This window comes from Hypanus sabinus, chromosome 26 (assembly GCF_030144855.1).
Source record: "Hypanus sabinus isolate sHypSab1 chromosome 26, sHypSab1.hap1, whole genome shotgun sequence".
In the NCBI taxonomy this organism is placed as follows: Eukaryota; Metazoa; Chordata; class Chondrichthyes; order Myliobatiformes; family Dasyatidae; genus Hypanus; species Hypanus sabinus.
This window is the reverse complement of record NC_082731.1, coordinates 11,835,491-11,861,708: the sequence shown is the minus strand read 5'-3', so window position 1 is coordinate 11,861,708 and position 26,218 is coordinate 11,835,491. Positions and strand designations below refer to the sequence as shown.

Here is a 26,218-nt window from a genome sequence, read left to right as displayed (position 1 = left end):
TCGATCATTTTCCTGGGAGAAATGAAAACACTTACAAGACAAAGAAGGGGCTGTGACAACTGGTAAGTTACAGGATGGCACGTGCGCTGAGGACAGCATGTCTAACATGAATAAGAGCATGTCCTGGTGTTAGTAAGACATCCTGTGCATTTAATAGCACATTGGTACGCATTAAAATGAAGGCTGATATGGCTGAGTTATACGCAAGACACAGACAGTGAGGGATAAGCACGCCTTGAAGGAAAAGGTGGAACAGCTTCGGAGAAATCAGGAAGATCAGGCAGAGCAACTCAAAGACAGATGGAGCAGCTTTGAAGAAGCCGGGAGCAACAGGTCTCACCTGAAGCTTGTTTATTTTCCAGGGATTGATTCAGAAATTCAGCTGCTGAAAAGGATGAATGTGCCTAAGGTGTTTGAGCTGTTGCAAGTGATTTGAAGTGTTGATGGTGGGATTTTAGGCTGGACTGTTAATGGACCATTGGAAGGAGACTGTGATGGTTAAGAGACTATGCTCAGCCAGTGCTGAGATTTGATGCTTCTTGCTTCACTAGAATCTCATTTAAATATAAGGGCACAACTTTTAATCCCTCAATGCTAGGTGAATCCTTGATTCATCCACATCCTGCAGTATTGGGTACCACAATCTTACTGCTTATATAACCATATAACAATTACAGCACGGAAACAGGCCATCTCGGCCTTCTAGTCCATGGCGAACGCTTACTCTCATTCTCACCTAATCCCACTGACCTGCACTCAGCCCATAACCCTCCATTCCTTTTTAAGAAGTCTTTTCCAAATTTTCTGTTGGATTTTTTGATAGCAATCTTATCCATAAAGGCAAATGGGCCCTCCTTATCAACAATCATCCATATTATTCCTATTTACCAGAGATTGGTCTGTAACTTTTTATTTCCCATGCTCCCCTTATTACAAATGTGACTTCCAGCCTCCACCACCATTCAATTTTACTATGGCCTCTCAGTGTTTCTTTTTCACACTCCCTTCTCCAATGTGAAAATGTTCTCTCTGCATTCAATTAATCAAAACCATATATAATATCAAAGACCAAAACTTAGTGACCCTTGACCTGCTCTCAAGAGTTTAAGTGACCCATGGATATGAAGGCAGCCTCTCCCATGACCTAACTAACAGTTGGCTTCTGTTCCATATTTGGATAAACCCAGAGTTCATGGCAATCACACACTTCTGTCAGAACTCAAACAGTAATTTATTAGTGAATAGATATTGCCTGATGTGATAAATCTGACAGTGCTCACTGCTGCTAGTAAGTTATTGAGTGCACAGGACCTCCTGGGACAGTTTCTAAACAATTGTAGAATTTAGATTAGACCACTCTGCTTCTGATCTTGAACCCTTCGGTGTCCAGTTGTAATCTGGTTGATCTCTATCCTACTTCCTCAACCCTTCATCTGCATGTATCAAAAATTGATTCAAATATCTTTATGTTTTAGCTGCCTATTAACATAGAACAGCTCAGGAACAGGTCTTTTAGTTAGTGATATCTGCAGCAAACACAATTAAACTTGTATTTATGCAGTATCCATATTCTCCATTGCCTGTATATTTGTGCATCTAACCAACAGCCTCATAAACCCCAATAGAATATTGGTTTCTACCACTACCCCCGCACATCTCCTTTATTTTCCCCTCTGCCCTTAAGCACATGTCCTCTTTGTCTTTGACATTTCAACCCTTGTTAAAAGAGTCTGATTCCACTGTTCAATCCCTGTTTTAACTGTTCGTGTACCCTTAGGTCTCAATCGATGCACATTCACCTCGATACTGAATCCACTTACCACCAGAGAGCTTACTGTATCCATAAAAAAATTTAAGCACATTCTCTAGAACTGGGTTTTCACTAGATAGCAAAATACTAAAGAAAACAAACTGTAGCTGCTAGAAATCTGAAAACATTACTGGTAGGACTCTGGACCTAAAATAGTAAATGTTTCTTTTCACAGATCCTGTCCTATTAACCTATGTTGAGGATCTTTTCCAAACAGCCCAGAAACAGGTCCTTTCTCTTGTCTAGGACATGCTAAATAAGGTTCCCATTCTAAGATAGTACCATTTGCCGATGTTTGGCCTATATCCCATTTGACCTTTCCTATCCATATATCTGAGTTTTTAAAAAAATGTAAATGCAACAACTACTTCCTCTGGCAGCTCATTTCATGTAAAGACCAACTTCTGGATGAAAATGTTGCCCCTCAGTTTCTATTAAGATGTTGCGCCTCTCACCTAGAACTTGTACCCTCTAATTCATGATTCCTCAACTCTAATGGGGTAAGGTATTTTTATTATAATATTACTTTCATGATATTTTTAAACCTACTACTGGATAACCCATCATTCCCCTGTTCCAGTGAATAATGCTTTAACCTGCTCAACTTCTTCCTGTAACTCAGCCCTTCTCATCCTGATCAACCTCCTCATGAATCTTTCAGTTGTCATTCTAGCTTCAGCGGATAGGGTTCCATGTACAATTATGCACACTGATCATTATAGCTGTCAACGTTTTCATTCTGAGGCAGAGTCATAAAGTTACAGAGCAATTGGGTATGAATACGGGTCCTTTGGCCCAATGAGGACTCTGCTGCTCGTTTTCCTGCATTTGGCTCGTAGTCCTCCAAGCCCCTCCTGTCCATCTGCCTATCCAAGTGCTTCTGAAATGATACTGTTGTAGTTGCTTCAACCACTTCCTCAGGCAACTTGCTCCATCTTACCACTCACTGTGTGAGAGGTTTGTACCTCAGATATTTTTAAAATCTTTCCCCTCTCCCCCTCAAACTATGCCTCTAGTTTTGGACTCTTGGGGAAAAGATGTTACTGTCCACCTTATCCATGCTTTTTGTAACATTTCTCTGAGATGACCCCTCATTCTCCTATATCTTAAGGAACAAGGGCCTAGCTTGGCCAACATCTACCGATAATTCAGGTTTTCTAATCCCGGCATAAAGATGCAGAGATGGCAGAGGAACTGAATGTGTATTTTGCATCAGTCTTCAGTGGAAGACATCTGCAGTATACTGGACATTTAAGAGTGTCAGGGACGCAAAGTTTGGGCAGTGAAAATTATGACTGAAAAGGTGCTCAGGAAGCTAATGGTCTGAGGGTGGATAAATCTCCTGGACCTGATGGAATGCACTCTCGGGTTCTGAAGGAAGTAGCTGGAGAGATTGCGGAGGCATTAACGATGATCTTTCAAGAATTGATAGATTCTGGCATTGTACCAGATGACTGGAAAATTGCAAATTTTACTCTGCTATTTAAGAAGGGTGGGAGGCAACAGAAAGGTAACTATAGACCTGTTAGCCTGACAGCAATGGTTGGAAAGTTGCTGGAATCATCAGGGGTGAGTTTACAGAATACCTGGAGGAACATGACAAGATGGGCCAAAGCCAGCATGGTTTTCTGAAAGGAAAATCCTACCTGACTAACCTACTGCAATTTTTTGAGGAAATTGCAAGCAGGGTAAACAAAGGACCTTGGATTTTCAGAAGGCCATTGACAAGGTGCCGCACATGAGGCAGTTTAGCAAGATAAAAGTCCATGGAATTACAGGGGAGTTACTTGCATGGGTGCAGCATTGGCTGACTGGCAGAAAACAGAGAGTGGGAATAAAGGGATTCTATTCTGGCTGGCTGCCAGTTACCAGTGGAGTTCCACAGGGGCCGGTGTTGGGGCCGCTGCTTTTTATGATGTATGCCAATGATTTGGACTATGGGATTAATGGATTTGCGGCTAAATTTTCCAATGATACAAAGATAGGTGGAGGAGCAGGTAATGTTGAGAAAACAGAGAGCCTGCAGAGAGACTTAGATAGTTTAGGGGAATGGGCAAAGAAGGGGCAAATGAAATACAATGTTGGAAAGTGTATGGTCATGCACTTTGGTGGAAGAAATAAACAGGCAGACTATTATTTAGATGGGGAAAGAATTCAAAATGCAAAGATGCAAAGGGACTGGGGAATCCTTGTGCAAGATACCCTAAAGGTTAACCTCCAGGTTGAGTCGGTTGTGAAGAAGGCAAATGCAATGTTGGCATTTATTTCCAGAGGTATAGAATATGAACAGGGATGTAATGTTGAGACAGACAGACATACTTTATTGATCCCCCAGGAAAATTTGGTTTCATTACAGGCTCTATAAGGTACTGGTGAGAGCACAGTTGGAGTATTGTGTGCAGTTTTGGGCTCCTTATTTTAGAAAAGATATACTGACATTGGAGAGGGTTCAGAGAAGATTCACAAGAATGATTCCAGGAATGAAAGGGTTACTGTATGAGGAACGTCTGACAGCTCTTGGGCTGTATTCCCTGGAGTTCAGGAGAATGAGGGGGGGGATCTCATAAAAACATTCCGAATGTTAAAAGGCCAGAACAGATTAGATATGGCAAAGTTATTTCTCATGGTAGGGGAGCCTAGGAAAAGAGGCCATGACCTCAGGATTGAAGGACAAAACAGAGATGCAGAGAAATTACTTTAGTCAGAGGGTGGTAAATCTGTGGAATTTGTTGCCATGAGCGGCTGTGGAGGCCAAATCATTGGGTGTAGTTAAGGCAAATAGGTTCTTGATCAGCCAGGACATCAAAGGGCATGGGAAGAAGGCAGGGGAGTGGGGCTGTCTGGAATCGGATCAGCCCATGATGGAATTGCAGAGCAGACTCAATGGATCGAATGACCTACTGTTGCTCTTATATATTATGCTCTTATAATACTTTTACATTCTCTTAATCTCACTTTTTTATAATAGGGCAAACAAATCTGTGGACAGTACTCCAAGTGCGGACTCACTAACAACTGGTACAGGCAGGTAGGAGGCTACTTAGGTGGGAGATGAGGTATTGCTCCATCGACCTGCGTGTGGCCTCAACTTGACGGTAGAGGAGGCCATGGACAGACATGTCGGAGTGGGAGTGGTCTGTGGAATTGAAGTGTGTGGCCACAGGGAGATCCCGCCACTGCTGGAGGACTGTGTGCCGGTGTTCAGCGAAACGGTCTCCCAGTCTGTGACGGGTCTCCCCAATGTATAAATAGCCACATCAGGAGCACCGGATACAGTATATCACCCCAGTTGACTTGCAGGTGAAGTGGTGCCTCACCTGAAAGGACTGTCTGGGGCCTGGGATGGTGGTGAGGGAAGAAGTGTGGGGTCAGGTGTAGCACTTCTTCCATTTGCAGGGATGAGTGCCCGGAGGGAGGTCGGTGGGGAGGGATGGGGGGATGAATGGACAAGGGAGTCGTGTAGGGAACGATCCCTGCGGAAAGCCGAGAGTGAGGGGGAGGGGAAAATGTGGCTGGTGGTGGGATCCCTTAGGAGGTGGCGGAAGTTACGGAGGATTATCCGTTGGATCTGTAGGCTGGTAGGGTGATAGGTGAGGACCAGGGGGACTCTATCCCTGGTGGGCTGGCGGGGGGATGGGGTGAGGGCAGAGGTGCGTGAAATATGGGAGACACGATGGAGGGCAGAGTTGATAGTGAAACTATCTGTGATTCCTTTGTCCATTCGTCCCTCCGCACTGATCTTATCCCTGCAAGTGGAAAAACTGCTACCCCTTGTTATGAGTGATGAACAGACCTGATGGACAATGGGGTAAAGAGTTAACCATCTCCCCCCCCCGAGAAACACGAACTATTACTGTTGCTAAGTTGACCATGAGAAAGACGAAAAACAGGCAAGAACATCTGTGACAGATAAGAGAGAGGGAGTTTGCTGATTAACTGTATTGTGACTTCTTTTTGAATTATTTACTGTTTTGCTGCAAGGACAATAGTTTGCTCATAAATATTCCTCAGTGGACTGAAGGAGTGGCCTTATTTGATAGACTGTATTCAGGAGTGATGGATAGCTGAGTCCCCGTTAGTAGGGATGAAAAGACAGGTCTGGAGAGACACCCTCCAGACACGCCAGTGGACACTGATCGAGTGTTGGAACCCACAGGAAAGGTGGGGGCTTCGGAGACCGAACCAGGAGATCGGTCAGTAAAGCTCACAGTGTTAAAGCAGGGCTGGTGGGGGCTTGTGTGTGTGTCCACTTATGAAAGCAAAGGAAGGTTTGGCTGCAGTAGCTGTTACCTCTCACTCGCTCTCCCTCTCCAACGATTACAATACAACAATCATAACTACATCAGCACTCATGAACTGAACTTTATACTTTTCTATGACAATTTATTTACCCCTAGACATTGATAGAGCTTGTTTATTGTTTATTATTATTATTCCTACACTTTTAGGTTTATTACTGCTAACTGGTTTTATATGTATATTTGAATTATTGATATGGTTTTGCTTATTTTTATTAATAAACACCTTTATAGTTTGGTACCACCAGACTCCAACGGATTCTTCTTTCTCTGCTGGTTAGACACCCAGTTATGGGGTACGTAACACCCTGCACATTCATCTCATCTCTCAAGGTCCCAACAGATCTATCAAGTGAGGCAACACTTCATCTGCAAATCTGGTGGGGTTGTCTATTGTATCTGATGCTCCCGATGAATCTTCCTCTGCATTGATGAGGTTAGACCACTTTGTCAAGCACCTCTGCTCCATCCTCAAAACAAAAAATTCCCAGTGGCCAACCATTTTAATTCCTATCCCCATTCGGACAGCCTCTTCTGCCATGATGAGGCCACTATCAGGTTGAAGCAACAACAGCTCATATTCCACCTAACCTGATAGCATGAACATCGGTTTCTCCAACTTCCGATAGATTTCCCCTTCAGCTTTCCTCTTCTTCAATTTCTCACTCTGGCCTCTGCTCCTCACCTGCCTACCAGCTCCCCCTGGTGCCTCTCCTCCTTCCTTTCTCCTCTTCTCGCAGAATCTTTCTTCTCCAGCCCTTTACCTTTTTCACTCAACACCTCCAGCTTCTTACTTCATCCACCCCAACCATGCTCCCCCCCAACCCCCCACCATCTGACTTCTGGCTTGTCCTCCTTTCCCTCCCCCCACATTCTTACTCTGGCCTCTTCCCCCTGACTTTCTGGCCCTGATAAAGGATCTCATCCCAAAACATCAGCTGCTTACTCATTTCCATAGATACTGCCTGACCTGCTGAATTCCTCTAGCATTTTGGGCATGTCCCTTTGGATTTCCAGCATTGACAGAATCTCTTGTTTAGCAAAAAGTGCAGACAGATTTTTAGTGCATTGTCTAAAGAGTGTATACTTGGAGTAAAGGGACACGAATGAGGCAGGAGCATTGGTCCAGCATCATATTCAAATTAATTTCTGCTCTGCCAGCCCATCTAAGCAAGAAGCCGGTCAGGAATGGCAAGTCACGCGAGTGAAAGAAACATCCAGTGACCTGTGAGGACCTAGGAAGCTTCCCGTGTTCCAACCACAGCAGCAGGAAGTTTAATCACTCAAAGGGGTGTGAGATTGGCATTTGGAGCCAAATGTACTTGGTCCATTTATGAGCTGAATGCTTTAGTGCAACATTATTGAGGATATGGAGATGCCACATAGAGAAAGAGAAGTGACTGTCAGTCATACAATAAAGATATTCAAAGACCATCTTTCCCTGTCAGGGCTTTTCTTCCAATTACTGGTAGGGAAGCGCTTACCCTTAGAATTGCAGCCAGACCTCGGGTTGTAGCTCAAGTATTGTCTCAAATGAACAGAGAATCAGACAAGTTATAAACTCAATGGAACAATACTCCTGCCTCACTGGTGGTCCTTTACTCAAAGTATACACTCTTTAGACAATGCATTAACATTTGTCTACACTTTTTGCCAAACAAGAGATTCTGCCAATGCTGGAAGTCCAGAGCAACACACACAGGGATGTGTGCGAGGGAGATCAGAGAGGGGAATAAACAATCAATATTTCAGGTGGGGACTCAATGTCATCTGCTTATTCCCCTCCATAGATGCTGCCTGATACCTGCTGCGTTCCTCCAGCGTTTTGTGTGAGTTGCTCTGAATCAGGTGAATGGTTGCCTTGTAATCTATTCCTGGCAGTATCTTGTTCTGGACCACCTTCATCACGTTACTCAGCACCTCACCAGCAACAGACCTTGCCATTGGAATTAGAACAGCTCTTGGTAGCAAGTTGAATCCTCAGGATGTAAGTATGTACTTGCGGAACAGGTGAACGGCAAGCATGAATAGCTTGCTGCAGGAAGGAATTTCTGGCCCAACACGCATGAATATTGAAAACACATTTGAAAAGGTATCAGAGAAAAGGTTGTTGTACAAAAGCTAGGTTTATAACGTTGGGGTGACATACCTGTTTGGAGTGTATTCACGCATGGTGTCATGAATTGGATGTGGTAGGAACCAGAAGCAGACCCTCAATTGTTCACAGCTTGTAGTGATGGCTGATAAAATCACAGTGTATGATACCCAACAAGATGGGAAAGCAAGCTGTAAAAAAAAAAGAAAGAAAGAAAGAAAGGAAGAAATAAAGAGCACAGTCATGGAAAAGTACAGCACAGCAAGCCATTCAGCCCATCTTGTCCATGCCAAAACCATTTAAACTGCCTACTCCTGTCAACCTACACTGGGACCAAGCCCTCCATATCCACAGAACAAGAACAATTTCCTATCACATGACAGGTGCTTCACAACATATGACTAATCACTCTGGCAACCAGCATTAATGATGCTGTTTACCATATTCTTAGCCCATGAGTGGATATTATAAAATAACTTCCATATATACTCTGAGATTCAAAAGATTTTTACTAACGGTAGTGTTCTCGCTCAGGTATAAGAGAACACTGAACTAAACACTGAGGTAAACCGTAGTCAATGAAAACAGGATCGCAGTAAGATTAACCGTTTACTGTTCACTCTTCCACATTAACGTATGGTGAAAACTGTTGATAAAACAATACAAAATGTATACAGTATTTGTTTCCTTCTTGATATCACATTTACATCGCAAATACTTGCAAAAGTAAAACTACAACAACTACATTACATTAAAGAGCAGCATACAGTCAGAATCTACCTACGCCGTTGACTGCTTTAAATACACTTCAACACAAACTATCTGCAACTCTTTAACTAACGAAAACATAAACCTTATCAACCGTCATTACTTTTAACAGAATCAGTGTTAACATTTTAAATTCAACAATCGATTATCTCATGAACTTACGGCGTTGCTTCACTGATGTTTCTAGTGTGTAGAAAGAAAACTTTTCTTGCGCTGATCCTGCACATGTGAGCCCCCTCCATCCCGTTTCTCCAAACCGGTATTTTCCCACAAGACGCGGCGAAACTGGGTGTGACATCATCGCATGCCGCGATATATCACAGACAACGAATTTACTTTAAACAATCCTAACTTTAACTAGAAAATGCTAACAAACGAATTACTAAAGCGAAAATATTATAAACTAAACAAATGCCATAAAGGCAACACACTAACTATAAAGTATTCTATCACTGTTCTAAAACAAATGAAAATTCTTTGCTGAATTCTGCATCATACCATATTAGGGTATCCTCATTGCAGGATAGAGGGAAAAACAGAACATGAAAAAAAAATCACTCAACAGCTCCGGAATTCAGTGCGTGACAGTAAGGCAAAACCATGGTTATAGTGAAAGCATTAATTTGGGAACACTTTGGGAACCATGACCTTATTTATGCGTTTCAAGGTAGTAAAGGAAAGAATAATGTTGATCTCCAGCTAAGGTGCTAAATTGGTGGAAGGCTGACTTTGATAGCAGGGAGAGTGGACTGGAAGAAGATGCTTGAGGGCAAGACAACTTCTGATTAGTGTTAGTCTTTTAAGAGCAACAGTTCAGGGTCAGCACATTGTGGTTAGGGTGGCAGGAAATGATAACTTTAGGGAATCTTGCGTGGCAAATGTTTGAAGATTTCAGATGGGGGTAAAATAAGAGCATTTGACAGGTATTGGCAACTGCAATCAAGTGAGCCCCTGGGGAATGTAAAAATGTTGGAGAGTTCTCAAGAAATTTATTAGGATGGCAAGGTACATTAGTCTGGAGTATGATAGGCATTATGATTTCTCATGACCTCGTGTGGGAGAACCATATCTCCTTCATTAACAAAATAGTTTCTCAGAGAATATGCTTGTGGCAACTGGTAAAATTCCATCTTTCCCAGAAGATACTATTGCAATTCAACACTGCCGTCTTAGAGAGCATCCTCACATCAGCTATTACTGTCTGGTTTGGTACAGAGTCCTCTCACAATATTCACAAGAACGGCGATGAACTGTCAGGTCAGCAGAAAAGGTCAGTGGCCGCAGTCTACCAGCACTGCAGGACTGTACATATCCAGAACAAAGAAGCAGGCAAGAAAAAATATTGCAGACACTACCTAGCCTGCAATCTCCCTTCTCTCCCCCACCTCCACCAAAGGATCCCTTCTGGAAACCCCTTAGGGCTATTAAAACAAAAACCACACCACATCTTCCCCCAGGCAGCTAATCTGATCAATCATTCTAATTTAAACTCCACCTTCATCTATCTATTGCACAGTCACTACACTGCAAATACTCTAAATTATTTTTTATAATGCTGCTTATATTAGAACTATATTCAGCTATGTCCTGACGAAGGGTCTCGGCCCGAAACGTCGACAATGCTTCTCCTTATAGATGCTGCCTGGCCTGCTGTGTTCCACCAGCATTTTGTGTGTGTTGTTGTTAATGTTGACAGTGCTTCTCCCTATAGATGCTGCCTGGCCTGCTGTGTTCCACCAGCATTTTGTGTGTGTTGTTGTTGTTTGAATTTCCAGCATCTGCAGATTTCCTTGTGTTTTCAGGTATGTATGCATATTTTATTCTATACTGTACTTTAACCTCTAATTGTACCTTATATATAATGCTTTATAGTTGAATGTTGTTTTAATGTTGCAGCCAACAGCACAAATTTCCAATAAATTAATATATATGGTGAATAAAATTCCAGTAAACAGGTCTGTGAGCTGTACATCATTGGTAGGGAAATTATTGAAGAAAATTCTAAGAGACATTATGTTCATTTGGAAAGACAGGGACATTGAAAATAGTTAGCATGGCTTTGTGCAGGTGAAGTCCTGTTTCACTAATTTGGTTGAGTATTTGTTCTGAAGAGACACCCATGGAGACTGATGAAAACAGGGCTAGCTGTACACACATACATATAGTACGTATACACACAAACACACAGAGCAAGGTCCTGCAGAGTACACCTCTGGATCTAATTGGGTAAGGCACATGGGAGCGAAGGCTGATCAGAGACAAAAGGCAAAAGGAGGAAGAGGATTTTTATAGGAATATATTCTGTCTGGAAGTCTGTAGCTATGGAGGCAACACAGAGATTGGTGTGGGAACCCATGCTCTTCGTTATCTAATTATGATGTGAATATTGCAGGAAAGAAATGGAAATTTACGCATGATGTGAAAACTGTGGACGCTGTCTAAGGCTATGGTGAGATACAGATGTGGTGAAGATAGGCAGATGGAATTTATTCCCGAGAGAAACGCGATTTCCCCAAGGGTGGAAATTAAATAGGGTTAGGATATACACAGTACAGCACTGAATAACGTTGCTAAACAAAGAGGTGTAGCAGCCTAATGCCTTAACCCCTAACTCTAAGAAAGCAGCAACACAGAGTTGGAACGATGAAGGTGGTATTTGGGATTTTGCATTCACCCCTCAGGCCACAGAATACAAGGGTTATATCACATTATGTTGCCAATTTACCAAACACTGGCTGAGCACACGTGGAGTGTTGTGTGCAGCTCCGATCCTTTTGAAATGAAAGCTAAGAGGTGAGATTTAATGGAGGTATGCAAAATTGAGGCGTACAGAAACTGTAAATGGGTACATGCAAGTGGGCTTCTTCCTCGGTGAGGCTAGAATTAGAGGTCATAGGTTAAGGGTGAAATGTGAAAAGCTTAAGGGGAACCTGAGGGGGAATCTGCACTCAGAGGGTGGTGCTTGTGGAACAAGCTGCCAGCACAAGTGGTAGACGTGGGATTTCAACATGGAACAGAACTTTGGATCGATACATGGATGAGACAGGAATGGAGGTCTATAGTCTGGGACTGATGGGACTGGACAGATTAATAGTTTGGCATGGACTAGATGGGCCAAAGGGCCTGTTTCTGTGCTGTAGTGTTCTATGACTCTGTGACTATAGGAAGATTGCACTGAAGAGTGCAGAGAAAATTCATCAGAATGTCGACTGAATTGAATTAATTTAGTTGTGGAGAGAGACTGGATAGCCAAGCTTGTGTTCTGTCAAGTGAAAGGTGAATGAACAGATACAAGTAAACAAGGTTATGGGAGGAATGGACAGGAAAGGTCCATCACTACAATGTTTGTAGTGAGATGCTGAAGATGTTCTATCGGTCAGTTGTGGAGAGCGCCCTCTTCTTTGTGGTGGCGTGCTGGGGAGGCAGCATTAAGAAGAGGGACGCTTCACGTCTTAATAAGCTGGTAAGGAAGGCGGGCCCTGTCCTGGGCACAGAACTGGAGAGTATGACATTGGTGGCAGAGCGGAGGGTGCAGAGTAGGCTACGGTCAATCATGGAAAACCCTGAACATCCTCTGCACAGCACCATCCAGAGACAGAGAAGCAGCTTCAGCGGCAGGTTGCTGTCAATGCAATGCTCCTCAGACAGGATGAAGAGATCATTACTCCCCAACGCCTTTCGGCTCTACAATTCAACCACCAGGGGCAAGACATGTTAAAGTGCCGGGGTTAGGACTGAGCTTAAGTTACCACTCAATGCACTTTAGTAAACTATTTAAGAACTTTTTAAAAGCTATTCATTAATGCTTTTTGGGAGGGTGATTTTAGATGCATATCATATTTATACTGAGTTAAATACTGTATGTAATTAGTTTTGCTACAATAAGTGTATGGGACACTGGAAAAATGTTGAATTTCCCCTTGGGGATGAATAAAGTATCTATCTATCTATCAAAAACTTTTACCACGATATTCTGTATACTGCGTGCATTCAAATATAACACCTTCAGTCCATTATTTATCACCTTTTACACTGCAACTCATCCCACTGACTGCAATTTTGCCCCATCGTCTGTTGTCCTTCCTGACACACATTTGCTTGTATACCAACTGCCCCATGCTCAGTCCCATCACTGTTTCCCATCCCCTGTCAAACCCTCCCCAACAGCTCCAGCAAACCTGCCCGCAAGGAAATTGGTCCCCCCTGAGGTTCTGGTGTAATCCATCCCTTTTGTACAGTTCGTACCTTCCACAGAAGAGATCCCAATGATCGCAAAATCTGATGCCCTGCCCCCTGCACCAGTTCCTCAGCCACTCATTCATTGCCAAATCATCCTATGGTTACCCTCACTGGTGCATAGCCTGGGCAGAAATCTGGAGATTACTACACTGAAAGTCCTGCTTTTCAGCTTTCCACCCAACTTATTATGAGGCATAGATAGGAAAGGTCGTGAATTTTTTTTTTACCACAATAGGGGTATGAAAAACAACAGGAATAAATTTAAGGTGTATGGAGAGAGTTTTAGAGGGAACCTGAGGCTTGCCCCCAACCCCACCCCCAAGAATGGCTGATTTCTGGAAGAGGAGGTTATGGAGTCAGTTTGGATTCATATACACAGACACATAAATAAGCAGAGCATAGATGCTTATTTGTCCTGAAGAAGGGTCTCAAGCAAAACATTGACTGTTTATGTATTGATGTTGTCTGACCTGCTAAGTTCCACCAGCATTTTGTATGCATGAAGTAGGAAGGTACTGTGTTCCTAATGAAGGAAAAAGTAATTACTGTACATGGTAAAAAGATTGGCCACATTTTCTGTGCTCTATAATTCTGTGAATCTATCACATACATACCCTAACCAATCAGCAAGAGGGAATTAGTCGGGCAACAGCATCTATGGAGAAGAGTGAACAGCTGATGCTTTCGGATGAGACCCTTCATCAGGACTGGGGGGTAAAAGATAAGTCAGTAAGAGGGTGGGGGAGGGAAGAATTAATATAAGATGGTAGGCAATAGGTGAAACGGTGGGGGTGGGGGGGATGCAGTAAAGAGCTTTTCCATTTCCTGGTTTCACTTATCACCTACTTCCAACTCTATACTCCAACCCCTCCCGCAGTTTCACCAATCACCTACCACCTTGTACTTCTTCCTCCCCTCTCGCCATCAACTTCATCTGACCTCTCCTTTCCCAGTCCCGATGAAGGGTCTCGACCCAAAGCGTCGACTCATTACTTTCCCATAGATGTTGCTTGGCCTGCTGAGTTCCTCCAGCATTTTCTATGTGCTTGGATTTCCAGCATCTGCAGATTTTCTCGTGTTTGTGGACAAGAGGGACTTTACAGCTATTGTGAATAATAATGAGTAAATAAGGCACGCAATCATCATTGCAGAATTGTCAGAAAATATTTCAATCTTTGAAATAACACATATATAGACACTTAGCGACACAAATAATAGACACTTAGCGTCAATACCCTCAAAGCAAGCTTGTGAGATTCCTGAGAGAACAGAGACTAGAGGCTACAGATGCCGGAACACAGAAACACAGAAATCTGTTTAGCAATCTAATCACGCTATAAATAATCATAATACATTTCCAAACTGGCAACTTGAATTCGGTTGAAAACTACTTTACAGATTAAGTTCAGTCGTTACTGCTCCATTTGCAGTTTACTGAATATTTGGCGAAGTGCCTAAGAGATGGCGGCCTGAGAACCCACAATTCTTATCGGCACAGCAATGGTTCTATTCAGTGCATGTATACCTACCGCAGACTCACCATGGCCGCGGTGCAGAGCGATGTTTTTTTGTGCAGCGTAGAATTAGAATCAGGAGCAAGAAAGGAGAACTACACCGACTCACCGTCTGGCTCTGATCCGAAATCCGCTCTGCTTCCTGGAGCTGAGTCTGCACACGTGGTCCACTTTAGTTCAATAGGGTTCCGTTTACGCCGCAGAGCACTCTGGGTAGCAACACCCACCATTTTAAGCGTAATATATTCATACATTCAAGTTTCATTTGCTAGGCCGATATTTTAGGCGGAGCAACAGATTACGTTGAACTGCCCTGCACCGCCTCGCCATTCTTGTAATTGTTTCTCTATTGAAAGTGTTGTTGTTCTATTTAAAAATACAGCGCGGAGTAGGCCATTCTGGCCCTTAAAGCCACACCACCAGCAAACCCCGATCTAACCCTGGTCTATTCACGAAGCAATTTGAAGGGTTTTTTTTCTCACCTAACTCCCTAAATTCACTTTCCAGTGTCCCACCCCTTTTCCTACTTCCTCATTTGTGCCAATATGTATCAATACTTCTATCTGCTAAGACTCCCCCTCTAAAATGCCATGGACCCTATCCGAGACGTCCTTGTCCCTGGCACCCGGGTGTCTCTCTCACGCCCACAGAATCTCCTGTCGTCTTTTCTAATCAAGGAATCCCTCATCACTACTGCAGCCCTCTTCTTCTCTCTTCCCCCTCCCCTTCCCAGTTACTGTGGCTCCTCCTCGGTAAGCTCGGTGTGTGATTCTGGCATACGAAGCAATAAACAAACTGCTTGGGAATCTCAGTACGGCAGGCACCATGTGAGGAAGTCAATAATTTATTTTGATTGAGAACTTTTGATAGACAACATAAAAAGGGTGAATGGAAGGGTTGAAGCAAGTAATAGGTGGATCCACATGAGGAGAGGGTGATAGGTATAGGTAAGAGGATTTAATAGAAATAGTGAGAGGTGGGGGAGGATAGTAGGTGGAGGCAACAAAGGGCTGCAGATGATAGAATCAATCTGTTAAATTGCCAATGATTTCATACTGGGTCAAGGGTGTTCATTTGTTTCAGTTGTGGAAAACATTCAGTCAACCAGCACATACACATTGATAATCAACTATATCAGTGTCATCTGAAATATGATTGAATGTCAGGACAATCCTCTGCAACCTGCACACAAGGGAGAGTCCATTCATTTTTTTCTGACTGTGGCGATTCACTTGTCTGTCCCATCTAAGCCCACCAATGAGTTCATATTGTGGAGAGATCATTCACTTCATCCAGCTATGGAGATTCACTTATTATCTGACTCTTTAAAGACACCAGCTTGTTCACACTAAACACATTCAAATGTATGAATTACCCCCCAAAAATCTAAATGCACAATGGCATTTCTGAAGCACCAATACCTCAGCTGTTCGTCTGCTCCAAGCATGGGACAGTAAATATAATAAAAATTAATTTGCAGTTTTACCATTCATCACATCCAGGGCTGAACTAAAAAGCATGAAACTGGATTACACCCAGTTATTATCAATATCTCTGGGATATTCTTTATGTGTCAACTAAATCACCTTTAAATATAATTTGGAAAAACTGTCTGCAAAACAACTGGTTGTTCAATGTGTAGATTGCAAATAGGAGAACAGGGACTGCTGGGATTGCTTTACTAGGAGCTAGAATGGACCTGATGGGCCAAATGGCATCTAGTATCACAGTATGCTTTGGCTATAGTGAAGAGGGACTTTTTATACCTTCAGCGACAGCAAGTTCTTACACAGGCAAGTCTTGTGCCAGTTGAGAGATCCTACATGTGTATCACAAGACTTCCTTACAGAAACCAAGAAGGCCAACGCAAATACAGGGAATATACTGAAATCCTAGGAGATGTAAAACTACAATGAGTTCCTAACTAAACATGAAACAGCAGACTTTAAACTTCCAAAGTAATTTTGGTAATTTTTCAGCAAAGATTTAATGCAGCTCTGTAATAATACCAAGTCTACAATTTTATGGCACATATAACAGCTTTCACATCACCAGTGTATGGAAGTATGTTCACTCTATATGGCTATAGAACAGTATTATGTTGTAATATAACCCTCCTGGATGATATGCAATTTATACTTATTTCTTGTGCATTATGAAATGGGTCCTTTTGTTTGGTGTTTAAAAATCAAATGTCATTGATAAGTCAGTCAAAAGCAGTCTTGCTCACAAGTCAGAAACTGCTTCTTAAATTAGTGGAAATCAAGATCTGTATATGATAAAAAGTTATTGTGGTAAACAGTCTCATTTAGAAATCTCCAGACGAGAGATAGAATTTGTCAATTCATTCCTTACAGTGATCTGTGTGTAATTTGAACAGTTAACACAATTAAATGGCAGAACTGGACAGCCTGTTCATTTTGCTTTGCTTCTGATTTCAGTTCCTTGAGAGAATTTTCCAAGCAGAAAATGGAGACAATGGAGCCCAAACCCAGACTGCTCCCTGTCAATGCAAATGAAGCCGATGCACTACCCCAGACAGGGCGAGGTGAGCTTGCACAACCAAAAATAAAAATTTACAAGCTCCCGCAGTTATGAGGAAGAGTCCCTGGTTCCTCTTTCCACAGACACTGAATGACTCTCTTCTAGCAATTTCTATTCTATTCCACATTCCCCCATCCCACCTTCGCTCTGTCTCCTCTTCTAGCTGCCTATCACCTCTCATGCCTCTGCTTTTTTCTACTACCCATAGTGCTTTCCCTTGCATTCCTTCTTCACCTCTACTGCTTAACCCCACCCTGCTTCCCCTCCCCTTGATCTTTCCTCTGACTGGTTTTCCACCTTCCCCCCACCTTCTTTATAGGGCTCCTGACCCCTCCTCCTTTAGTCCTGACGAAGGGTCTCGACCCGAAACGTTGATTGCTCCTTTCAACGGATGCTGCCCAACCTGCTGAGTTCATCCAGCTTGTTTGTACGTCTTGATTTGACCACAGCATCTGCAGTGTACTTTTGTTTACACTCATCATTGGTCTTCTTGCATGTCAGACTGTACCAACAACTATAAATATTTGATACCTTAGCAGTTAGTTTCGACACCTCTTAGCCGATGGGGGTAAGTGTAACTGTTTTACTTGAAAGATTGATTAATTGCCTCAAAAATTGCAACATGATCCAAGTTAAACTATACTAATTGGGACTCATTTGTCTGCATGTCTTAATCACTGTACAAATTTCTAACAGCTTAAAACAAATCCCAGCTATATAGTATCTAATATTATCTTTATTCAAATGTTTTTAATCTTAAAATTCATTACAACAGTGAATGTCTTATTGTCAGAAAAAAATCTATTGCTCTAACAATTCAGGTCATGCAGTGTGAATTCACCCAATGGGTAAAAATAGCACACTATATAAAATATTTTAGTACTGTCCAGTAAAACGCCCAACTTAGTTAACCTGAATAGTGTGATGTAATTTCATTCAAAAATCCAAACGTTTCAAATATTCATCAATGAACCAGATTTTGAAAAGGACCAAACCATGGAAGGACTGGTTAGATCAGATTTCAGATGGCGTATCAGGAACTGGAGCCTGGATACAGTCAAGTACATTAGCTGATGTTTCCTGGCAAATGGGCCGTCTGCGGCTTCTTGGCTGTGTATAGTGTTGAAGTTTGTTAATGTACTCTGCCACTGAGACATACTGGTCGACACATGTCTTTCTGCACTCTTTCCTTGCACTTGTTAATAGGGAGAATGGCTTTGGTACTGTGCACTCTTTCTTCATTGGTGTCTGGAACAAATAATACAGAAGCTTAATTCAAGGTTCAATAAGATGTTATGGGAACATTCTTCCGAACAATTCTTCACTGTGATTACTCTTAAAAATGTCAAGACTTGAAATGTCAAGTCTAATCGCACATTGTTCACCAAGATACCTTTAATGCCTGCACTCATATTTCCAACTACTAAATTTGCTCAGAATAAAGTATTGTCACTTCAAATATTGACCTGGAATGTTTGCTCTTAAAGTATCATTAAGATTTTAATGATAACCTGCAATTGGAGTACAACTGCTTTGGGACTTGAAGGCTGAGAGCTTATCGCCTCTCATCACTACACAGGCATCTTACTTAAAGTTTTAAAGGAGCCCAAGGAATTACAATAGAGACAAAACTACAGATGTTAGAATCTTAAGCTGCAGAAACAAATCTTTTGCTCCAATAGTGCAGTTTGACAGATTTAAAAAAAGATTTTTTTTTGGCAAGGAATGTGGAAACCTGAATCAAACAGTAAGTATCCATTTAATTTTTATGGTCAATAAAACAGTTTTTGCATGAAATAAAGTGAGTGCTTAATATTTGAGGATGATATTTATTCGTGAAAGGTCATTTTGGCCATTGGACAACTACTACATTACACTGTATCAGTTGGGTCAGCCCATCATTCTGCAAGTTGATCAGGGAACAAAGATTATGAGGTAAGAGAATACACCTTAGATATTCTGGAATGTATTGCTGACTTGGTTTAATGATCAGAACCCAGTTCAGTGATTTTCCTTGAAGTGATAATGATTTATTCTTAAGAGCATAATACTTGTATACCTACTGGCAATATTTACAAATAGGAAACCAATACGAGAGTTGAAGTCAAATGCAATCTTATTTATAAAATCAATGAGATGTTCTGTAAATCCACACAACTTGAGGAATGAACCCTCCGACAGCTATTGGCACCTGAGTAAGCCAACTTGTTCCAGTTATTATAGAATGTGATAGATTACTCACCAATAGTGGATATTTGCGGAGTTCATTGACAAAGTTAAACTCTTTGTATTCTTGTTGCACTCTGGGTAAGCTGGCTTTAGATAGAGTGTCAGCAGCTGGAACTGAAGATCTTGTTGTGATGCGACCTAATAATTTTGGGGGAGGGTCAAAGTATGGTAAAGGTTGGAAGATTAACATTATTGTAACATTTCCTACTTCAAATCTCAGGAGTCTAATCAACAATCAGCAAGACCACTGAAGCAGGATTAACCCATTTGGTCCATTGAGTCTGGCATCATGGCTGATCCATTTCCCTTTCAACTCCATTCTCCTGTTTTCCTGTAACCTTTCACACCCTGACTGATCAAGAATCTATCAATCTCCACCTTAAATATGCCCAATGACCTGGCCTCCACAGCCACTTGTGGCAACAAATTCCATAGATAAACCATCTTCTGGCTAAAGACATTCCTCATCTACCTTCTAAATGAAGATCCCTCTCATCCAAGGTTGTGTCCTCTTGTCCTTGACTCATCCACAAAAGGAACCATCCTCTCCACGTGCACTATCTAGGCCTTTCAATGAAATGCCATAACTCTAAGTTCCAGCAAAGTAAGGTCTAAAGCCTTTAATGCTCCTCATATGATAAGCCTTTCATTCCCAGAATCTTTCATGAACATCTTCTGAACCTTGATCAACACATCCATTTTTAAGGGGCCCAAAACGGCTCAATACGGCATGTGAGGCCTCACCAGTACCTTAAAAGCAAAAATGTAAAGCAGAGGTTTTGTATATTCTCGTCCTCTTAAAAAGAATGCTAGAATTGCCTTTACCCTTCTTACTGTTGTGTAACATTCCAGTAATATGAGTAACCATATATATTTTTGTTTGATCAAGAATTCTTGTTTAAATAATTCATTACAGATTACATCTACAAATACACACATTGCACGTTATCATGCTACCAAGTGAATCATGCATACCTTGTTTAAGCAAACTAAGACTTGCATTTCAGACTCCCGTCTTCCTTTTGATTAGTTTAATGTTTTGAAGTTACAAAACATAACATTGGTGGAAAGGTACTTTTAAAATGAATCCATTAACAAACTTGTTAAAGCACCGTGAGATGTTTGAAAAAGACATTCAGTGATGAATGGTTGAATGAAAACAAAAAATCCAGCACATGCGGAGATGGGTCAAGCTTAAAAAAAACAGCAAAGTGCATATACATCAGAAGGGAAGGCATGATTGAGCCTTAAAAAAAAGTAATCAGTAGAGGGAGGAATTCATGGGTTTATAAAGAGTACTGGGTGATGATAATCAGATAAAAGCTAAAATGGCTGGCTGCGTCAGAAAGATTTACGAATTTGATTACACAACAGATAATTGGTTCATACATACCGAGCTATTGGAAGCAAATGAGAAATGAATGCCAATTTTACTGTGCTTTAGGTTTAAAAAGCACAGCTTTCTTCAAAGTTTGACTACTCCAACCAAGCCAATGGAAATGAGCTTTGCCAATACTGTCAGAAGCACTTTGAACCAAAGCCATTGTTGATTGTAGAAAGCTTTAGGTTTCGTAAGCAGAATCAAAAACAAAAATTTGTGGCTGAGCTGAAGTGATTGAGTTATTGTCAGTTCAGGTAATGAGAAAAATGAAATAAGAGATCATTTAGTCTTAAAAGAAAGCATTCTCCTCTGCCAAAGGAGGTAGAAGTTGCTCATTCCTCTGCTAAAGTGTCGGTCACCCTTGGGCAAGGTGCAGCACCTGTCAGCCCCCCGATCAGGATCTCATGAAGCCATGGGAGCAAATGGTGGGTGGTTGTTTGAACTTCTGGTGCACATCACAAATCAAGGTTATGTGGCTACTGACAATCTTGTGTTCAAGGCCACCTGTCTTCTAAAGATACTGCCGAGAAGACAACAGTCAACCACTTCTGTAGAAAAATTTGCCAGTAATGGTCATGGATAGGCCATGACCACCTACATCATATGGCACCCAACAAATGGTGAAACTTGAAGATACAACAAAGTAGGTCGCATACAAAAGGGCATGTTGGGCAGATAAAAAAATAAATGGACTGCACAGAAGATCAAAGTCAAGCTGCAGTTTCAAAAAGTTCATGCCGTTGAAGAGAAAACCTGATAACCTGAAAACCTGACAGGATTGGCTAGTCTTGAGATTTACAATTTGAAAACAGGAGACAAGCACAGCAGAAGAGAATGGCAATTAGAGGGGAAGTAGACTCTGGTTCTGCTATTTCACACATTCCACAAATAGAGTTTGAGCTGCATTTCAAAGATACTAAACTGAAGCCTGCAAATATCCAGCTAAGAACTTGTACTGGAGAAAAGACAATTCCTGTTGGAACAACAGTTATGACAATGAAATACAAGAACCAACAAGTCACATTGAGCTTGTGGCAAAAACAAAGTTCAGCACTGGGAGGGCCTGATTGGCTGAGACAACTACAACCTGATTAGAGATCCATCCACAATTTGCTTGCCACTATTCCAGGCATGGGCAAACTACGGCCCGCGGGCCATATGCGGCCCGTTAAGCTTTTTAATCCGGCCCGCTGAACTTGATGAAATTATATTAATAAACCTTGTTAACGTTTTTCCCCCGCAATTCTGGCGTTTTCCCAATAGATGACGCACTCTATATACATTGACCTTTGTTGAGGTGCAGCGTATTACTCCACATTTGCGCTTTACTCTTTGTTTGGCTCAACCTATTTGTGTGAACAGGCGTTCAGCGTCATGAACATCAACAAAGCCAGCTACAGATCCAAGTTAACTGACCAACACCTCAGATCCATCCTGAGAATCGCCACAACAAAACTAAATCCAGACTTTGATGCGCTGGCTAAAAAGGGAGACCAACAACACTGTTCCCACTGAAATTAAAAATAAGTTTCTTCATTGTGTTATGTAAAAAATGCATTTGAAAATATTTTTTTCAATAAACCTTACATGTTACGTGTCATTTCTGTTAAGTGAGGGACATGAGTAGTGCGCAGGTGCATGTATGTTCTCAAAATAAAAAATGCGCTCCAGATCAAATAACGCGCTCCGCATACTGGCGCGCTGTCATTGTTCTGTCTTTGTGCTGGTCGTTGTTGAGTTTTGGCACAGGGGACAATTGAATAAGAAGGAGCAGGACAAGTAGACCTGCATCTCCTACCGTTTTGAAATAAAGACAGTCAGGAGGAGAGTGATGATGATAATATCTTGAAGGATAACAGAATTTTCAGTGCTTTAAAATAATAACTGTTACTATTAAAAAAAGCTGTATTTTATTCATTTAATTTTTAGTGTTTTAAAAGTCATTTCAATAAATAGCTAAATACCATGGGACTTCAAAGACAGATATGTTGTTGTAATGCATTTGTTCATTTTCAATTGAAATTAAAGCACATGTTTTCTACATATCCCATGATATTTTATTTTCTCTTATGAGGTGCATTACCAAAACACTCCGTCCATCTGCTCCTGGTCCGGCCCCCCCTGTCAAATTTTAGAACCCTTTGTGGCCCACAAGTCAAAAAGTTTGCCCACCCCTGCACTATTCCCTGTAATGAAGCCAATTGAAAATGAATTAAGGTACTGGATCATGCCTCAAATATCTCCTTCTCAAACTCCATGAACCATTGCCCAGAGGACAAAGAGATTCTAAATTAGAGAAAGTCCAATGCTGATAGGTTAGAAATGATCTGGCAAATGTGGGTGTGGCAGGCTGCTTTCTGGCAAAGATGTACTTGTGAAGTGGGAGGCACTCAAAGGTACAAAGCTTCTATGTGCCTATCAGAATATCAATGCAAGATGCAGGTGTAGCGAGCCATTTCACTGAGCACCTATTTTCAATCCACCAGAAGCGGGATCTCCCAGTGTCCACCCATTTTAATTCCACTTCATATTCCCATCCCAATATGTCAATCCATGGCCTCCCCTAAGATCGCAATGAAACCACACTCGGGTTGGAGGAACAATACCTCACATTTCATCTGGGTAGCCTCCAACCTGATGGCACGAATATAGATTTCTTGAGCTTACAGTAATTGCCCCCCACTTTCATCTCTCAACTCATCTATGCATTCCCCTGGTACTCCATGGCCTTCTTTTCTCTATCAGACTCTCCCTTCTCCAACCCTTCTCTTTCACCAATGAGCTTCCCAGCTTTACTTCAACCCTCCCCCTCCCAGTCACATTTATCACTGTGTCTCTCCCCTCCCACCTTTTAAATCTACTCCTCATCTTTTTATCTCCAGTTCTGCCAAAGGGTCTCAGAAGCGTCAACAATACTTTAAAAAAAATCCCTCCATAGCTGCTGCCTAGCCTGCTGAGTTCCTCCAGCATTCTGTATGTGTTGCTTGGATTTCCAGCATCTGCAGATTTTCTTTCCTAGGTGTAGGGAACCTTTGTTTTCAAGGGATATTGAGGACCTGCTTAAGAAAAAAAAAAAGGTGCATTGCAGGTATAGACAGATAGGACAAATGAGGTACTTGTAAAATACAATTCAAGAGAACACCTAAGAAAGTAATCAGGAAGGCATGAGATTGCCTTAGCAGACAAGATGAAGGAGAATCCCAAGGGATTCTACAGGTATGTTGGATCAAAAGGATTACAAGAGACAAAATTGGTCTTCCGGAAAATCAGAATGGTAATACATGTACAGAGCCAAAAGAGCTGGGGGAGATCTTAAATACATTTTTGCATCTGGCCGACAGTCTACAGAAGCAAGCAAAATGGCATTAAATTCGTTGTTGACAGATTACAGAGAAGGAAACGTTCACTGTCTTGAGGCAAGTTTGGGTGAACAAACCCCCAGAGTCCGACAAAGTGCTCCTTCAGACACCGCAGGAGGCAAGTATCAAAATTGTCATGGCCCTAGCAGAGATATTCAAAGCATCCTTAGTGACAGTTTAGATACTAAAGGATTGGAGGATAGCCAGTGCTGTTCTGCCGTTTAAGAAAGGCTCCAAGATGATAAACCAAGAAATTATAGGCCAGTGAGCTTGACATCAGTAGTGGAAAGTTATTAGATGGTATCCTAACAGATTGGATATACAAGTATTTGGATAGACATGGACTGATTAAGGACAGGCAGCATGGCTTTGAGTGGTCAATCATGTCTAATTAATCTTAGTTTTGAGGACGTTGCCAGGAAAGTTGAAGGCAAGACAGTGGATGTTGTGTACATGGACTTTAGCAAAGCATTTGACAATGTTGGTGAAGGTGGTTCAGTCACTTGGCATTCAAGATGAGCTTCATTCAATATTCAAGCAAGCCATCTTGGACAATGACTCCCATCCACTCCATAATGTACTGGTTAGGCATAGGAGTAAATTCAGCCAGAGACTCATTCCACTGAAATGTAACACTGAGCATCATAGGAAGTCATTCCTGCCTGTGGCCATCAAACTTTACAACTTCTCCCTTGGAGTGTCAGACACCCTGAGCCAAAAGGCTGGTCCTGGACTTATTTCCACTTGGTATGATTAACTTATTATTATTTATCTATGGTTTACATTACTATATTTCTACACTATTCTTGGTTGGCACAGCTGTAATGAAACCCAATTTCCCTCGAGATCAATAAAGTATGTCTGTCCGTCTAGTAAATTGGTTTTGTGGGAGAAGCCAGAGAATGGTAGTAGACAGTTGCCTCTCTGACTAGAGGCCAGTGACTAGCAGTAGGCCTCCATTAGTCTCGATAGACCATGGATTTGCCACTTGGAAAGTTTCCAGGATGCAAGCCTGGGGAAAGTGTTTTTTTTATATAAAATGGAAGACCGGCAGTTGCCAAAGCAACAAGTCTCCCCTCTCCACATCACCAATGTTGTCCAAGGGAAGGGCATTAACTAGTGACTAGTGGAGTGCCGCAGGGATTGGTGTTGGGTCCATTGTGGTTTGTCATCTATATTCATGATCTGGATGATAATGTGGTTAACTGGAGCAGCAAATTTGCTGTTGACACCAAGAAATGAGTACAATGTACAACGAAGACAACTATCATGGTTAGCAGAGGGATCTAGATCAGCTGGAAAAAAAAATGGCAGATGGAATTTCATGCAAAATGTTGCACTTTGGTTGGACCAACCAGAATAGGTCTTACACAGCGAGGAGTGTGGTACTAAGGAGTTCTAATGAGTGTGGTAGAACAAAGGGATCTGGGAATATAGGTCTATAATTCATTGAAAGTGGCATCACAGCTTTATAGGGTTGTAAAGAAAGCTTTTGGCACATTGCTTTCATAAATCAAATTGAGTATGGGGATGGGATGTTATGTTGAAATTGTACAAGATATTGGTGAGGCCCAATTTGGAGAATCGTGTGTGGTTTTGGTCACCTATGCTCAGGAAAGATGCAAGTTTGATAAAGTACAGAGAAAATTTACAAAAATGTTGTTGGGTCTGGAGGACCTTTGTTATATGGAAAGATTGAATAGGTCAAGACAATTCCTTGAAGCATAGAAGACTGAGAGAAGGCTTGATAGAAGTATACACAGTTAAGGAGTATAGATAGATTAAATGCAAGCAGGTTGGTGGGACTACAGCTAGAGGTCATGGGTTAAGGGTGAAAAATGAAAAGTTCAAGGGGAACATTTTCATTTAGAGGGACATGAGCATGTGGAACTAGCTGACAGCACGTGGTGCATGTGAGCTCTATTTTGACATTTATGAGAAGATTGGATAGGTACATGGATGGTAGGTGTATGAAGGGCTA

The 26,218-nt window shown here is 41.8% G+C and overlaps 1 protein-coding gene and 2 long non-coding RNA genes across 4 annotated transcripts in view; 1 reads left to right on the top strand and 2 right to left on the bottom strand.

The window, feature by feature from the left end:
- The window catches only part of LOC132381831 (uncharacterized), a 30,170-nt gene extending 15,176 nt beyond the window's left edge, over positions 1-14,994 (bottom strand). The window contains exons 1-2 of the long non-coding RNA XR_009508126.1: positions 14,740-14,994; positions 8,258-8,394 (exon numbers count right to left, since the gene is read on the bottom strand). This is a non-coding gene — a long non-coding RNA (uncharacterized LOC132381831). The remainder of the gene's footprint in view (positions 1-8,257; positions 8,395-14,739) is intronic.
- The window catches only part of LOC132381832 (uncharacterized), a 25,667-nt gene continuing 10,081 nt past the window's right edge, over positions 10,633-26,218 (top strand). Inside the window, exons 1-2 of the long non-coding RNA XR_009508127.1 lie at positions 10,633-10,773; positions 17,166-17,272. This is a non-coding gene — a long non-coding RNA (uncharacterized LOC132381832). The remainder of the gene's footprint in view (positions 10,774-17,165; positions 17,273-26,218) is intronic.
- The window catches only part of LOC132381829 (targeting protein for Xklp2-like), a 22,606-nt gene continuing 14,415 nt past the window's right edge, over positions 18,028-26,218 (bottom strand). Inside the window, exons 6-7 of one of the 2 annotated variants that reach the window (XM_059951445.1) lie at positions 19,511-19,635; positions 18,028-18,516 (exon numbers count right to left, since the gene is read on the bottom strand). In XM_059951445.1, coding sequence (XP_059807428.1) covers positions 18,283-18,516; positions 19,511-19,635 — 359 coding nt within the window. In that variant the 3' untranslated portion in view covers positions 18,028-18,282. The remainder of the gene's footprint in view (positions 18,517-19,510; positions 19,636-26,218) is intronic. The other variant, XM_059951446.1, reaches the window with a different exon arrangement.